The 17,628-nt window shown below is 34.0% G+C and overlaps 1 protein-coding gene across 1 annotated transcript in view; it reads left to right on the top strand.

Annotated features, from left to right (window-relative positions):
• LOC129744854 (facilitated trehalose transporter Tret1-like) overlaps positions 1-6,994 on the top strand; it is an 84,247-nt gene extending 77,253 nt beyond the window's left edge. The window contains exon 7 of the mRNA XM_055737593.1: positions 6-6,994. Within this exon, the coding sequence (XP_055593568.1) occupies positions 6-158 (153 nt within the window). The 3' untranslated portion in view covers positions 159-6,994. The remainder of the gene's footprint in view (positions 1-5) is intronic.
• Positions 6,995-17,628: the final 10,634 nt, after the last annotated feature.

Genomic DNA, 17,628 nt, shown 5'->3' with positions numbered 1-17,628 from the left:
TGCAGGCAATGTTTGGCCTTCACGGGACATTTTGGCTGTACGCGTGCATATCCTGCGTTGGGTTATTTTTCGTCATCATGGTCGTCCCGGAGACCAAGGGCCGGGACCTGGAGGAGATGGATCCGAAGTATGTGCGTACCCTGACGATCAATCGATGAGACATGGGAACGCACGTAGAATATCTAGTATAGTATTTACTGGGCCCTTGCGCTTTCACCTTCGATGCGATAGCGTTCACTAGGACTAATACTGAGACTACGTGCATAGGCAGCTGCCCCGATAGTACGGAAATGCTTCTAGGAGAGACTCCAGGTGGCTGCAACATCCGGGATGGCTTAACTCGCGTTAGATTACTATTTTTAAAGTGGTGCTTAGTGCTGAATGTTACTTATTTAATCCAAGAGTGAGACCAACGACGAGCGACGAATAAGTACGTTGTGAATACCAATATGTCAAATGTTCCTAACCTAGGCAAGATGATATGGATGTTTGAGGGACAGTGAGTGTGAGAGGATGTCAAAGAATCGTCGTTTATCTGCCGCTGCGATTATAATACAATGTTGCTTATGATTTACCAGTTTCAATTCAACCTTTGCTCTGTAAATAGGCAGATAGGCCATTAACAAACAAACCCTGACCGTACTTAGCTTATAGCTGTAAGAATCTCGTTTACTTAACACAACTAACAAAAGAAAATAGTTCTAGAGCCACACTTAAGATTCTGCTTAGCCTCTGCCAAACACATACAATGAAAGCGCAGCTTGAATGACTTAATGCCGGAAAAAACTAAAACTTATTTCCTCTTGTTTGTTAATAGTTTTTCATTGGAATTCGGCACAGACTTGCGCTAATACACACACAAAAATACACACCAACTGCATACTGTAAATACGGAACCGTTAAACGCACAAAGGAGTATTGATACTACATTAGGGAAAAAATGAAATCCGCTGTTTGTTGGCGCCCTTCGGACAAACATGATTCAGAAGTAAGAAGAAAAATTTAATTGAAGATAATGCTTAGAGAACGACGCAAGGTGAAGGTGATTCTGTACGGTGGTAGTTGGAAATATTTAAAATTTTTATGTGTATTCATCTAAAATCAGCTGAAGCCTATTTGTTTTGTATTTTTTTCACAAAACAATCCATCGGCCTTTAGAAGGCTGAAGGCGAATTTTGTAGTCCAAAGGGCATTCGATCAAATTCATATCTTTTGGAAAATTTTGTGCACATAATTTCTTTTATCTGTTCTATATTATTTTTAGTAATGTATAGAATTCAAGATGAGGGAGTTTCTAATGCTCCCTAAAAATTGAATCTATCATTCCTTGAAAGATTTCAGTGTCATTTTGTAGGCCAAACGGCATTTGTGTAAATCCATAATTTTCTTGCTACACTTAAAAAAAATAGAATCCATCTTATTTCAAAACAAATCAGTCGCCAAAATTTGAGTCCTATCACTCTACACCTTGAGATAAACATCCTGGAGAATATGTAGGACCTTATTGAAATCTGGGATACATAAAACGTTCAGTGATGATGAAAATATAAGGCGAAGAATGTTATTCGGTAATGTTTCCTAAAGAGTGAATTAATCAACATTGGAAATTTGCAGGGACATTCTCGAACGGCAATCGTATAGATTTCTGCTTCTCTGAGTTTCCTCCAAAAACATCCTTTTTCAAGATTTCATAATTTTATAGATTTTTTCACTCTAAACCATGTGTTGAACAACCCAAAGAAACTTTGAGAATATAACAATATCCTCATGTATCTTAGTGATATTGAGAATGCAAGAAAAATTGCTATTGAATACTTTACCTAAACTGAGTTTGTAAGGCTTTGTTTGTAAGATAGCAGGAGTATTCTTTAAACCAAATGGCAGATGCGTTCCTTATTCTTTTGATCAACTTAAAACGACTCAAAACGTTACTCGAATTGTCAAATCGTATTTTAGATTATAGAAGATAATCGAACTAATCACTCTTTTTCTTGAGACAAGCAACTCAGATCTGAAGGATAAATATTCTATAAGTATGTTGGTTATCCACCATGGGTGCACGGATTCACTACAGTTTCTGCCTAAGTATGAGCTTACACAATGTAGTGCGTACATCACACCTGGACACCATGGCTTCGTACTTACTAATAGGGAGTGAAAGTATTGCGTGTTTAAGATGCGAGACAGTGATATTACTAATCCTTCCTCTGAACTGAATTCATTAGTCTTCAGAAGATATCAGGGGTATTCTCCAAACCAAACGGCATTCGTATGAGTTCCTTATTCTCTGGGTATGCTTAAAACGGCTTAGAATCTTTCTCGCATCGATAAATCAAATGCCAGATCATGGAAAATTTGGAATTTCATCACTCTGCTCCTTGAGAGGAGCAACCCGTAGAGTATGTTCATAGTCTGAAGAATGACCATTATATTATGACCATCCGAAACCATGATATCCTAAGCAACCATAATTCATATTTATTCAAATAAAAGCTTTGAAAGGTACATGTTGGCTGATGAAGAGAAAAGGCTGCTCAACTCCCTTGAGGGAACTATATGTACTCATTAATGAACTTGAAAGTTGCAAAAGTAATTTACGACGTAGTGACAACGTAGTAAGGAACTTAAGTCACAAAAAAAAGCACAAAATTACTCTAAACGTGATTTACTAAATCACAAAAAGTACATGTTAAATGTTCATGTGTTCAGTTGGCACCACGAAGGTTGAGGTTCGATTCCGAAGCCGCGCAATTTTTTTTTTCATTACTTGAATTAACATTCTGATGTATAATGTTGGGAAGAAGCAATCGAGCAGCAAATTGAACAAAGTTTGAGATACGGCACGCACCATCATGGCAAAACCTTGTACTGAATATAGTAAATATTCAAGAGCAGTTGATATAAGCTGATACCTAGGGTGAAATTTAATTGAGAGAGAATTCTTTGCTCACTTTACGATTTTTAGAAGCTGAATCAAAAGGCTGCTTTTGAGCTGCATAGAACGTACCTCAAGTCAATGATGAGACTGCCCATCAAACATAAAATAGCATTAGAAATGATAGCTCAAATTGTTAACAATGTTAATGCGAATCGCAATTCCTACCAAATAAGTAAACGATCGTAAAAATAGTTACTTAAAGTCGGTATAAATCGGATATGATAAAGGTGGTAGGTAAATACCCTTTTTTACGAATTTGATATGAAACGTATAACAAAGTTTCTTGAAAGATAAACCTACAAAAATGTTTGCTAGGTATTTAGTAAGCATTTTTGTTCCTGTTTTATGGGACTTATGGTTGCAAAGTTTCTCCCAAGTGCATTCTTCCTCATTCGAACACCATTTGGCCTGAACAATGTTACTGGAATATTTCAAAGGCTAATGAAATATTGCAGTAACGTTTTTCAGGCCAAATGGTGTTCGAATGAGTTTCTCTTCCTTTTGATAAACTTTACCGAATTCGGATTTATCGTGTGTCAGATTTCGAAAAAAATTACTATGCTCAGATAATCTATTTGAGGCGTCTGAAGGACCATAGTGAACAACTTGCACCGATGTTCAGAGACGTTCAAAATATTCAGTTTATTTTCTAATGTTTCCTCAGAACTGAATCTATCAACCTTTAGATATTCGTTAGGGCATTCATGTATCTTCGTGTTCCTGTTTTTGTTTAAACAATCATCTTTGAAAATCATTAGCCTGGTTTCACGAATTTGTTTAATTAATCACACTTCATCCTTGAAGTCAACTTCAAATAATGCTATTTTGCAAACATACCAAACTCTCCTGTAAGTCTGTAAAAAAAACTATTAAACGCCTTTAGAGGCAGCATTTTGAAGGTTGTAGGGAAATTTTTGAAGCCAATCGGCATTCCTAATAGTTTCAAACTGCCGTAGAGCTCATTGAACAATTCAGACCTCACCTCGCATCGAGGAAACCGCTTCCCAGATTTCATATTTTTTTTAAAGAAAATCACTCTACAATTTGAGATCAACTACTCAATCAGTATGTGTTATCAATGTTTTATCCTCGATATATCTTCCAGTGAAGTTGAAGATATAGTAAGAAACATATTATTTTCTAATGCTTTCTCGGCATTCAATCTTCCAGACTTTGGAAAGTTGCTGGCACATTTATAAGGCCGAATGGCATTTTTTAAAATGACAATTTTATTTGATATGAGTCCATCACTTATCAAGGAAACTGCTTGCCAGACAAAAATTTTTTCAAAGCTGCTTAGAAATTCCGTAGACTCGTATATCTTCTATGTTTCCCTTCAGACATATTAAAAAAAATGAATACACGCACAGTTTTTGCTAACGCTTTCTCGGGATTGAATCCACCTTCCTCTGGAAGGTGTCAGAGTCGTTGTTTAGGCCAAAAGATCTTCATAATTTTTTGAAATTCAAACGCCCCAAAAGTGATAATCTATTATGTGTATTTTTTTTTTAAATTAACGCTTTCCTCGCGATTAACCATTTTATTTTTGGTAAAAATATCATTAATTTTAAACCAATTTCAAACAAATGATGTTTACGTTTAAAGATATTCAATCTCAGTTGACATTTCTTAAACCATTTGTATTTTTTTTTAATTTTAAGAGTTTAATCGAGTTGCTTTCCTCCAGTTTCCATTCTTCATTGAAGTTTTACAAAAATTAAAAAAAATATTAGCAGAAAAAAAATTAACTACCTTCTTTTAAACAGAAATGACCACTTGATGAGCAATATGAATATTTGCTCCTGAACAACAACGACTACCGTCAACAGAACCTCTTTCCCTTCCCTTAGGCTTCCCGAATAAGAGAGCTAGATCGTAAATGTCCTTTAAAAAATCAGAACAAAAAAAAACGAACCAGTAATGACCAGTCCTGTTTAGCAACTATAGCGAGATGGATGTAAAACACAGTTGTAATAGGAAACTTAATAATCGAATGAAAATGGGTCCTTTGTAAAAATCAAAACTGGCGACAATAATGGGGTTGCCCTAGCAACCAGCAACTGACCTATGGAAAGCATGTTGCGGATCAAGCAGCAGTAGCAATGCGATAATTTTTTAAACAAACAACAAGTGATCAAATCAAAAGGTTACAGCGAGCAGTGTACAGAGAGTAAAACTAGGAAAGATTCTAAGTGAAAAATCGTTTAATAAATGTTGAGCAAAGAGGAATAGATTTTTACACAGCTATCGTTTATATATATTGAGAAAAGGAGAACATTAATACTGTTAGCTACCTTACATTAACGATTTGGGCTAACGTTAGACGAACCAGCGCTTATGTACAGTTCAATTATTTATTTTTGAAAACAAAATATAAATAAAGGCCACAATCGAGCGGATAGCGCTTCATCTTCTAGGGAAAGCTTATAATATTGAACTAACAAAAATGAAAATAAGAAGGAGAAACAAGTTCTAGTGTCAACTCTTTTACATGCCCATATTACATATGGTAAGGAGCTAGCAACGTCTTTAAGATAATAAACAAAAAACTACTAATTCAATTTTAGCGTTACTAGAAAGAGCATTTTTACTTACAACTTCAAGCAAATAATATAGCGAAGCAAAAATCTGCGAAAAATATTTTAATGATTTCCAAATCTTCAAGTCCCTTTTTATTGAAACCAAAATCATAAAAAAATCTCGACATATCGTAAACATAAACAACTCTTTGAGTACAAAATTGAACCCGGATCATTTCAACTGTCTTCTGAAGAAAAAAAAATCTTACCATATCCCGTATTATCAATAAAAAAATCTTTTGAAAAAAATTATTTAAATTTATCAAAAACTAAGAAAACAACCAGATTACAGTGCTTTTAGGATGGTAGATACTGAAAACCTTGATACCACACTTGAAAAACAAAAAAAAACAACAGAAATCGACAATAATAGGTGTATAAACAAAAAAAAACTAGCGATGATATTAAAATAAGGATAAAACAAACAAAACACTGTCATATCATGACAATAAGTAGCGATAAATTAATTTGAAATTTAAAAAAAGAAACTTAACCGATAACCGTCAATTTCGGTGAGTAGAGACTGTACAGTAAAGTAAACGTTACTGAAAAAGAAAACAATTTGGTAGACACTACAAAACGCATAATGTACTTTGAAGAAAATAAACCAACTTATAAATAAAACAGAAGATAAAAATACATCAAAAAGCTGATGATAGGGATTTTTTTACAATCCATCGGAAAAAAATTCAAGAATCAGAATCAGAGATATCGAAAAAAAAATCATTTGAACGCTTTACGATTGCTACTAGGTAAGACATATTTGCGAACTAGGTATTATTAACTGATCTTGATAAGCTTTGCCTAACTCGAAGCTAAATAATCTCACTTATCAGGAGAGCAACAAAACTAATCCTAGAGTTAAAAAAAATTCTATCCGAAGAAACAGGAAATACATATTTTAGCAATCAGTTGAACAGAATTATCGAAAGAAAGAGAAAAAAAAATCGAGACTTAAAACTGTTATTGTTGATCTTTTAAAATTTTATTCTTCTCCCAGCATTGAACCATTACAAAACCCCTACTAACTACTCAGAAGACAAAGAGAGAGAAAAAAAATCCACAAACGCACTCACATACAGTTTTTAATACCCCTATCTTTAGAAGTTATTCAGTATTTTGCTCACACTCTAAGCGAAAATTGGCCGAAGATATCAAGAATGACGACGACAATAAATAGGAAACTTTCACCGCAAAGGGAAACAACAAATACAAAAAAAAAAAAAAACAAACAAACAATATAATCAAAACTCTTTCAATCGTACTAAAAATTTTAATGGAAATTTTTAATTTGTTTCTGTAGATTTGGTTTTCGAAATGTGTAAAATCGAAAAACAGAAATACAAAAAAAACCTACTTATGAAAACCGTGTACAAGTTCATGTGCAAAGTTGTTGGTTAGCAATTTTTGATTTGATGCTTTTTATTTTTAGAGATAAACAACAGTGTAATACAATGTCATACGTTTTCTTTTAGTAGCTCTTACGTTTCCTTTCTGTTTATTTTGTTTGAAAGAAAATCCTTTTTTTTTCCTTATTTTGTTCACTTTTTTATGTCTATTTTTTATTATGCTAAACTATGTATACCCTCTTTTGAACAAAAACAAGGGAAAAAGTTCGTTGTCAGCTGATTGACTCTTCAACGTTTGGAGAAACTTCAAAAATTAAAGTCAACATTCGAAGTGCATTTTTGAAGTCTTCACCGGTATTGAATAGTCGACTTTGAAAATTGGAGATAAAAAGTTGAACAACCAGAGTTAAGAATCGGAAGCCAAAAGCTGTCTATTTAAAATCGAAGGTTTAGAAACGAAGGATGACATTTGGCACTCAACATGCGGAAGACAAAAGCCGAAAGTCGAAGGTCTAAAGTTCGAAATTAAAAGTCGAAATTTTAAATTTGAAACTCGAGTTAAAACCGAAAGTCGACATTCCACAGTGGTCTAAAATGGAAATTTAGCGGGACGATTAAGACTAAAGGGTGATATGGTCAAAATTTGGTCAAGGAAAAACGCGTGTAAATTGGTGGAATCGTTTATTTAAAAATTCAAATTAAATTTCTTTTTCAAGTTTAATTAGTATAAAATTCAGGAAAAATATCCAGTTTGGCTTCCGCTTTCCCAAATCCGAATTGCCGCGCCTTACGCTTAACCCCTGCCATTAGTATTTCTCAATTGGGCGGAGCTCTGGCGTGTTGGAAGGGTTCTTTTCCTTGGGAACCATCTGCACGTTGTTGGCGGCGTACCACTTCATGGCCATTTAACCGTAATGACAAGATGCCAATTCCGGCCAAAACAGTACGGAACAACCGTGTTTCTTCAGGAAAGGCAGCAGACGTTAATTCAAACACTCTTTCACGTAAATTTCTTGGTTGACAGTCCTGGAAGCTATGAAAATGCTGCTTTTCAAGCCACAGGTACAGATGGCTTGCCAAACTAGATATTTCTTCGCGAACATTGACAGTTTCATGTGCTTGAAAATATCTGCTACCTTTCCCCTCCCTTGTGCCGTATAAAACTCCTGTCCCGGAAGCTGCTTGTAGTCGGCTTTGACGTAGGTTTCGTCGTCCATTGCCACGCAGTCAAACTTTGTCAGCATCGTCGTGTACAGCCTCCGGAATTGCGCTTTGGTCGTAGTATTTTGTTTATCATCGCCATTTGGAGTCACTACCTTCTTGAGAGTCGATAGTCCGGCTCGTTTTTTGGCTCGATGCACGGTTGCAGATGATACACCCAGCTTATTTGCGGCATCTCGGAGAGAGAGGTTAGGGTTTCGCTTGAAATTTCTGGCAACTCTCTTTGTCGTCTCAGCGGCTTCCGGTTTTCGATTTCCCCCCGATCCAGACTTCCTGGCTGTCGACAAACGTTCCCCAAACACTTTAATTACATTTGTTACGGTTGATTTGGCAACTTTTAGCGATTTTGCCAGCTTTGCGAGCGAGTAGCTCGGATTTTCGCGATGCGCGAGCAAAATTTTGATACGCTGCTCTTCTTCCTTGGACGGCATTTTGACACCGGGAGAGTGTATTCCAAAATCAAAAAAGGAGCAATATTCTACACACACACCTTCAAAATGAGGAGTGTTCAGGTTTTTTAAATGCAAATTTGATAGAAATACGTCAAGTTGATATTGACCAAATTTTGACCGTATCACCCTTTAAAAGTGTCTTCAGTAAAGATTCTCATCAAATAATGCAGTATCAGACATAAGGACGTGTCATTTTCCATGATTTTGACATAAAAACTTTTTTGATCGTAAATATAGAGTAAAATTGTCTTCTACAAACTTTCAGCCAATAACTTTTGAAGCGCGCTATGCTTTTTCAAATAATGAAATGTTAGAGCGTTTAAAAAAAACAGTTTTTCAGCTCAAACTCTATTAAATGAATTTTTTTAGGCGCACATTTTTGTCTGTTTTATAATGCTTTTTCTATCAAAAAGATGTATTTTTAAACTGGCATCATATCTCAGAATGTGGCAATCAAAAATTTAACAAAAACAGCCTTGTGTAGCTTGATTATGAATTTATTATTTCTGGAATTATCCTGGAGATGTTATTTTTATAACTCGAGAAAAAAAAGAAAGATTGTTAATTTTCAATACACAATAACACATTAGACTGACCCTTTAAACGCATTTTCATCGTACAATTAGGCTGAAACAAATATCAATTTCTTCTTTTGTCAAAACGCCACATCCTTCTTTTGAGTTGATAAAAGTTCGCAGAAGACACTGCTTACGTTCAAATTCATTTTATAGAGTTAGAGCTGAAAAACTATTTTTTTTTTTTTGGGAAATTTTTCTCCGTCTTGTGTCTCAACTTCTCTCTGTCTTCGGAGAGAAGTTGAGCCACAACATTTTTTGACATGAAATAGCAGCCTATAAAACCCTGAAGAAGGCGGAATACATTACGCCGAAACGTCGGATGAAATCGGAAAAAGCTATTTTCCTTAAATAATTTGGTTGGAAGCCAAAAATATTGAAAAATGAACATACAACAGTCGTAAAAGTTTTATAAACTAGTTTTTTTTGACATGCTCATTTCATCATTGATAAAATTAAAGCACGCTTCCTAATCGTCATATGAATTAGTTGTCTTCGACAAAATTGCTTTAAAAATTATTGGCTGAAGTTTTGTAAAAGACAGTTTTACTCTATCTTCACAATCAAAAAAGTTTCCATGTAAAAATCATGGAAAAATTGACACGTTCAAATATCTGATATTTTATCATTAAAGTGCATTATTGTATTAGCATCTTTGCCGGAAGCAAACTTTGTCTAAATCTTATGCGATATTTATTTCGTCTCGCTAAATTCCCTTCTGGACCACTGTGCCAATGGAAATAAAAGTTGCTAATCGAAAGAGGTATGTAAAAATAAAAAATTGGAAATTGTAGACAATCTATCGTAAAAAGTTAAAAATCGACAAAAAATTCAGAATTTGAAAATTTCATATTTCATCTTTTGACGTTCAAATTCAAATTTTCGGCTTTCGACTTTTGGTTTCCTCGTCATTTTACTTTTACATTCAATTTTGGACTCTCGCGTCAGAGTCAAAAGCCAAAATTGAATGTAAAAGTAAAAAGTCGAAGAAGCCTCAAGGGAGCATCCATAAATTACGTAACGCTTCTAGGGGGGGGGGGAGGGAGTAAGCTCGAGCGTTACGAATTGTGACATAGGGGAGGGGGGGAGGTATACTCATCGTTACGTAACGAAATTTCAGTTTAATTTCAGCTTTTTAGATGTCATGCAATTTTTTGCAGAAAAATGAGCAAACCAAAATCAGCTTAAAATTTCTCAGCTTCAACAAGATTGAAAATGGTTTGTAACCTTTCCTTTTTAAAGATTCTGAGATAGACTCCATAAAATGTGCATTAGATATCTGTGAAATAACCATTGAAACCCCGAATATTATATACATTTACTCCCAAGAGCACAATCCAATCTTAAAACGGATAATTTATTATTTTTTCTCAATTGATTCTAAAAATGCAATTTTTAATATTCCGACGAATATTGCTAATTAGTGAAATATATTTTGCATAACAAGTAATCTGCCGTACTAAGCAAGATTGTCCCATGTGGAAAAACGTGCAAACGAGAAAAACGCGATTTAAATACAAGCTATATTTCCAATTTTTCTCTCAAACTCAAAATTCACCGACAGTTTTTTCGCAGTGAACAGTTCAAGTTAATCATTTTACAATGTTTTCTGCCAAAAAAATTACATTTCCTACAAAAAAAAACAGCACATTAGAGCCAAAAGTGCTCCGTGTGACACTTTTGCGTAGAATCAGAACGCATGCCGATGCTAGTTCTACGAAAAACTGTCACACGGCTACAATTTTTCTATAATTTTAAAAGCTTGCGTAGTTTATTTTTTTCCCAAAAACTCATGCTAAACTAAGGTTGCCAGAATTTTTTCCACTCCAATCCGGGCCTAGCAATTCCGGGCATTTTTTCAAAAAAAAAAACCTGGCAAAATCCGGGCATGGATTTCAATTTTTCAAATCCAAAAACCGGGCAAAATCCGGGCAAAGTTTAGGTGTTAATATATATAAAAGCTAAGAAAAAATGTAAAAAAATGAAATTAATATTTTATTAATGTAATTGCAGACTCCCAAAAACTTTTTGGAACACTTAAATATTTAAAGGTTTATAAAAGTAAATCAGCGAAATTATTTGAAACAACCGTTGAAAATTTCCATACCGTTAATCGATTTTGCTGAAACTTACTCAAAAACTTTGATTTTTGTTGGTTTCTTTGTGAAAATTGTGAAAAAATCCGGGCAATATCCGAACTTTTTTCACGATATCCGGGCAACCGGGCCGGACCGAACTTTCTCGAAATTTTGCATCAAATATCCGGGCAAACCCGGATAAAACCGGGCAATCTGGCAAGCTTATGCTAAACCGTAATTTGAGAAATACGTTCCTCTTTGTTTATGAAAATGTATAGTTGAGTATGGATCTTGTAAGTAGTGCCTACCGAAAAGTGTTTAGTGACAATTACTCAGAATAAAACACTCAAGGCTTCTCGCTCCTCCTCTGCCCTCTATTTTAGTGTTCTTTTCAGTGAATAACATTAAATTCAACAGTTTGAACTCATCTTAAGACAATTTTTTGATAAAATTTGCATTTTTCATAGAACTTTCTCTAGTGTGACATTCTTGCGTAGAAGTATCAACATAGAGACAACCACCTTGACGAAAATTTCGTTTAAGTTCAGAACAAAGTATACTTGTTTGTGTTTTTATTCGAAAGTAAACACTAAAAGAGACTGTTTCCAGCAAAAAAGTGAAAATGACCCAAAAGTCACATGGGACATTATTGCTTAGAACGGCAGTAATGCACCTTGAACAACTCGTCATTAATTTATTTTATCAGAGAGTTATCATCAATGAGTACTAAGAAGCGATTTGGATAGATATTGATTCCGTTTTGAAGAACGTTAAAAAATGTATGTTAAAATCTTTTTTGCCTTCGAAAATCAGTATTTAAAAACATGAGAAAATGGGGGGGGGGGTAATTTTCAGCGTTACGTAATTTTCATAGGGGGGTATGTCGAAACGTTACGATTTGTGACATACTGGGGGGAGGGGGACAAAAAACTGCATTTTTTGCGTTACGTAATTTATGGATGACGCCTAAGTCAAAAGCCGAAAAAATAATTTTGAACGTCGAAAGACGAAATATTAAATTAAAAAACTGTAACTTGAAAGTTGAAATTCATAATTTAAAAGCCTTATTATCGAATGTATAAGATCGAAATACGATATCGAAATTCAAAATTGGAAAGCCTATGAACGGAAATTGTAATAATATGAAATATGAAATTTATAGCTAAAAGTTGAAAATCGAAAATCAAATGTCGAAAGTCCAAACTAAGCTATCGGAATTCGGGTGTCAAAATTCGGAAGTTTGAAGTCGAAAGTACAAACTTGAAACTCGAAAGCGGAAAGCCTAAAATTGAGTTGAATTTCGGTAGCCGAAGATCAAGATCCGAATTTCGAAAGTAAAAAAGCTGAAATTGAAAGCCAAAATTCAAAAATTCAAAGTCGAAAGGTCAAAGACAAGAGTCGAAAATCAAATACCGAATGCCCAAAATCGTTCCGAGAGCTAAAAATCGAATGTTCAATGTTTAAATTCGTTAATCAAAAGATTAAAGTCTACAAGAGGAAGTCGAATATTAGAGGTAGAAGAATAAACTTAAGGATAAAATCTGAAAACGGAAAGTTGAAATTTTTATATGTCGAATGTCGAAAGTAGAAATTTTTGAATTTTGAGTCGAGAGTTGGAGTGTCGAATGTTAAAGTCGACTAAAAGAAGTCGATAGGAAAAAGTCGATAATCTAAAGTGGAAAGTCTAAAATCAGAAGTCGAATGTCGAAAGTCGAATATCAAAGGTAGAAGTATAAGGTTGCAAGATTTTTTTCAGTAGGAATCCGGGCTATTTTACTTAAATATCTGGCAAAATTCGGGCACTTGGTTTCAAAATTGTTGACCCGGGCATTATCAGGAGGTCGAATTTGGTCAAAACCAACGAACTACTTTTCAAAAATCAAAAAAACAACTTGAAAACCCATTTTTTTCAAAATTTATCAGCGGATTGTAGGTTGTATTTAAGACTTTCAAAAAACCTTTCTTGATTATTGTTATGAAACTTGCTTAAAAAAGTTTGTTTTGGACGCATAAACAAAAAAGTTTATAACACAACTAGCTGGCCCGGTGTGCTTTGCTACACCTTCCAAAAACAAATGTAATTTGTAAAAAAATATTCAAATTTAGATATTTGTAAGCATTTTTTTAAATCAAACCTCATCATAGTTCAGATACAACAACTTTGAAATGAGAGCTGCAGCTGCAGTTCCGAATTGCAATTCAAAGATGGTATCTATATATTATTTACTGAAACTTGATCTCTAAATTTGTTTTTCAAGATCTGAAATTTGTACTCTGTTTTTAAAGCTTCATAATGACTTAAATAATGTCAAAATTAATGGATTTTCCATCTTTTTTCTCAAAGTGGGAAGTTACGAACTTTCATAATAACATTTGTCACATCTATTTTTGAGTTATGCCAAATATCCGTACGCAAAAAAAACCCTGTTGTGAAATATGGTCCCTTCTTTGAAAAGCTCTTTATCTTATACATACATGGGAGCTCCCCCATCTTTTCCAATTTTGTCCCACACTGCTTGAAGAAGGTAGGCTGATTTACCCTTTGAAATTGAAAAAATAAGCTATAGAAATTAAAAAAAAAAACGATGAAAAGGGTATTTAATAACCATTTCAAACAGTTATTTTCACCATCCTCGCCCTTCGAAGCAGTTTGATTACACTGAGTAACAAAAAAGATTTCTTGAAAATTGTACAGGGTTTTCCACCTGAATTAGACTAATATTGACGCCCTGAGTCCGAAAATGACCATGGTTTTAATCAATCAGGTCAGGATATTAGAATACATAAATTTTTAAAAGTCGATTTTTCGCCAAAAAAGTACAGCAAAATCAATGTGATATTCTAACTCAGGACACAAAAATTAGTCTAAATCAGCTGAGAAACCCCAGACTATTTTTTGGCTGTCACCCAGTGTTATCTATCCTTTTTGTGCCAAAATTATGGTTAAAAATGTTTCGCCATATGCCAAATTCGTGAACATGAGACATTTCAGCTTGAAGTTTTCCCAAACAGCACTTGTCGTTGTATGAAAATTATCGATTTTATACAATGCAAATTTCTTTTAAATTAAAGCAAAAAATAAGTATTTAAAAAAATATCAGTTGCATCACTGAATAAATTTTGTGCGTTTTTTATTTTCTCTTTGAAAGTCAAATATTCAAAAAAATTTACAACAACAAATTTCTAAGTTAACATTTGTCTCGTATGTTGGGGCGAGTGGAAATGCAAAGCTTATTTTCAAATGCTTCAAAGTAATGGCTTTAAAATGGATTTAATACGTATTTCTGTTTGTTTTATCAAGTTTCATTGATATATTTGCAGTATTCCTGCTGTATAAATTTATGTTTGTTACTCCACTTTCAACGAATGTTGTTCAAAGCAAATTATCTTCATTTACGAAGACATTTAAGTTCCAGTTGTATATCAATTCTAATGACTCATTTTTTTAAAATTGGAGCAGTTAAAAAGTGTCTTTTATGCAGCCATGTAACACAAAAACACTTTTCATGTTAAGTACGTACTTGAATTGGTTTGTAAGTTTGCACATGTCAGTCCTATCTTATCTCATTTTAAGAAAAGGTTCTTGATCAGCAGTTCATGTGTCGGATAGGATTTTTTGTCTTCATTAACTTTAAATGGCGCATGATAAACAAAATGTTTCCGATCTACCTTTTTAGAAAACATCTTATTCATATTTCTGTTATCAATATGATTCATCAATATGATTGTATGTAAATTCTTTACTTTCTGTATTTTTTTTTTCAATTGTACGCAAGGTGTCATACCATTATTTCATTAGCATCAGAACTAAATTTATATTTTTTAAGACAACAAATATGGAAGTATTTTTGCAAATCTTTCAATTGCTTTTGATTCCATTGAAAAAATACCAATCCGTGTCACATCAAGGCGTCATTTATTTCCACGTGCTGTGTACAGTTAAGCAAGAAAAAACATATATAGGTTGCATATCGCCCCCACGTGCATAAGAAATATAGGTACTTGGTTGAGAAACAGGCGCTTGATAGTTAAATTGCTCCAGCGATCAATGAACAGTATGTTTTGGTAATTATCCACTTGCGACGACGTTTGCTTGACCATAGAGACAAAAAACAAACCCCTCAAAGAAAAGAAAATTTCTTAAAATGGATGCCATGACTTTTCAATTTCAGATTTTGGCAAAAAAATATATATGTCTCATTCGATCGGCAAAATGTCAATCTGGGTCGCATCTAGGCGTCATTCACAACCATGTGCCGTACAAATGAGCTAGGAATCAAGTAGAAAAAAATCACTTCAAGGCTTCATATCGCCACCCCTTGCATTGAAAATATGCATGGTTGAGAAATACGCGCCAAAATATTACCACTGATCAGTATGCTATGCCATGGTTACAATCCTCTCACGACGTATTTTCGCGACGCCTCAACCATGGAGACGAAAAACAAACCGCCAAAAGGGAAAAAATTCTCGAGAAAATGGATGTCATGACTTTAATTTGTTTCGAAAAACTACAAATTTTGTATGGGAGCACCCCCTCCCTTAAGTCGGATGGAGTTTTAAATATTATAGAAACCATCTCCGGTCCCAAAAACCCTCAAATGCCAAGTTTCACGATGATCGGTTCAATAGTTTCCGAGTCTATAGGGAACAGACAGACAGACAAACATTCATTTTTATATATATAGATTAGAATTATAAGTTTGATTTGATTTGATTTGAAATAAAATGTCGAAAGTCCAAACTAAGCTATCGGCATTCGGGTGTCCAAATTCGGAAGTTTGAAGTTGAAAGTCCAAACTCATATTGAATTGAAAGTTGAAAGTCCAAAATTGAGTTGAATTTCGATAGTCGAAGGTCAAGATTCGAATATCTGAAATCGATCTGAAGTCGAAAGTCAAAAGTTGAATGTCGAAGTTCAAAATTCGATAATTAAAAATCGGAAGTTTAAAGATCAAAGTCGAGAATCAAATACCGAATGTCCAAAATCGAAAATCAGAAGTTTAAAGTTGATAGTCGAAAAACTCATTTCAAGAGTTCGAATGTTCAAAGTTTAAAATAGTAAAAAAAAAAAGGTTCAAAGGCTTCGACAGGAAGTCGAATGGAAGTAAGGATGAAATCTGAAAACCGAAAGTTGAAAGTTTTAAAGTCGAATGTCGAAAGAAGAAAGTCAAAAGTCCAGAGAGTTGGAAAGTCGAATGTTAAAGTCGACTAAATGAAAGTCAATAGTCGAGAGTAGAAATTGGGAAATCGAAAGTTGAAAGTCCAAAATCAGAAGTCGAATGTCGAAAGTCGAATGTCGAAAGTCGAACACCGAAGGTAGGTGGATAAGGTTGCCAGATTTTTTTCAGTTGGTAACTGGGCTATTTTACCTAATTACCTGGCAAAATACGGGCTTTTGATTTCGAAATTGTTGACCAAAACCTGGGCAATATCCAGTCAAATTTGGTCAAAACTGAGGAATTACTCATCAAAAATAAAAAAAAAAAACTTTAAAAACAAATTTTCTTTTCTCAAACTTTATTAACAGATTTCTGGTTGTATTTTGGACTTTCAAAAAACCTTTCATGATTATTGTTATGAAACTTGCTTAAAAAAGTTAGTTTTGGACGCATAAATAAAAAAATTTATAACACAATTTGATTTTTAAGTTTTATTTGAGAATGAGAATGAGTATAAACCTGGGCAAAATCCGGGGTTATCCAATGAATTCCGGGCAAACGGGCCGGACCGGACTTTTCCCGAAATTTTTAGGTAAATATCCGGACAAACCAATAAATAACAATAAAATTGGGTAATCTGGAAACCTTAAAGGAGGATGAACCGAAGGATGAAATCCAAAATCATCAACAAAAATTCGAAAGTTTTAAAGCCTTATGTCAAAAGTAGAAAGTCTAATGTCGAAAAATGGAAGTAGAATATTGAATGTCGAAAGTCGAAAGTTTTTAATTAGAATGTGGAAAGTTGAAACTTTAAAGTCGAAGGTCGAATGTCCCAAGATTGAAGTCGGATAAAGAAAGTCAAATTTGATAGTCCATAGACTCAATTCGAATGTCTTAAGTCGGAAATTTAAAGAAATCAGTCGAAAGTTGAAATTTCAAAATCAAAAAATCTGAAGCTGTGCGTCCAATATCGAAAGAAGAATGATAAACTGAAGAATGAAATAAAAAAAACCAACAGGCGAAAGTCGAAAGTTTAAACAGGCTTGCGAATGGCATTCAAATGAATTTCAAACTCGTAACAATTACATGACATTTCCCGTAACATTTCTAAGAGACTTCAATGACGTTGACGGTCATCCATAAAAATACTAGGTACACAAATGAAAAAAGTCATTGAGTTTTACAATGACATTCGCCAACTAAAATTTAATGGAATTTTAATCCTCAATTACATTTCTACCATGCGAATGTCATTGGTCCGGTTGGTTCTTCGA

The sequence above is a fragment of the Uranotaenia lowii genome, chromosome 2 (assembly GCF_029784155.1).
Source record: "Uranotaenia lowii strain MFRU-FL chromosome 2, ASM2978415v1, whole genome shotgun sequence".
NCBI lineage: Eukaryota > Metazoa > Arthropoda > Insecta > Diptera > Culicidae > Uranotaenia > Uranotaenia lowii.
This window is presented reverse-complemented; position numbering and strand designations above follow the sequence as displayed.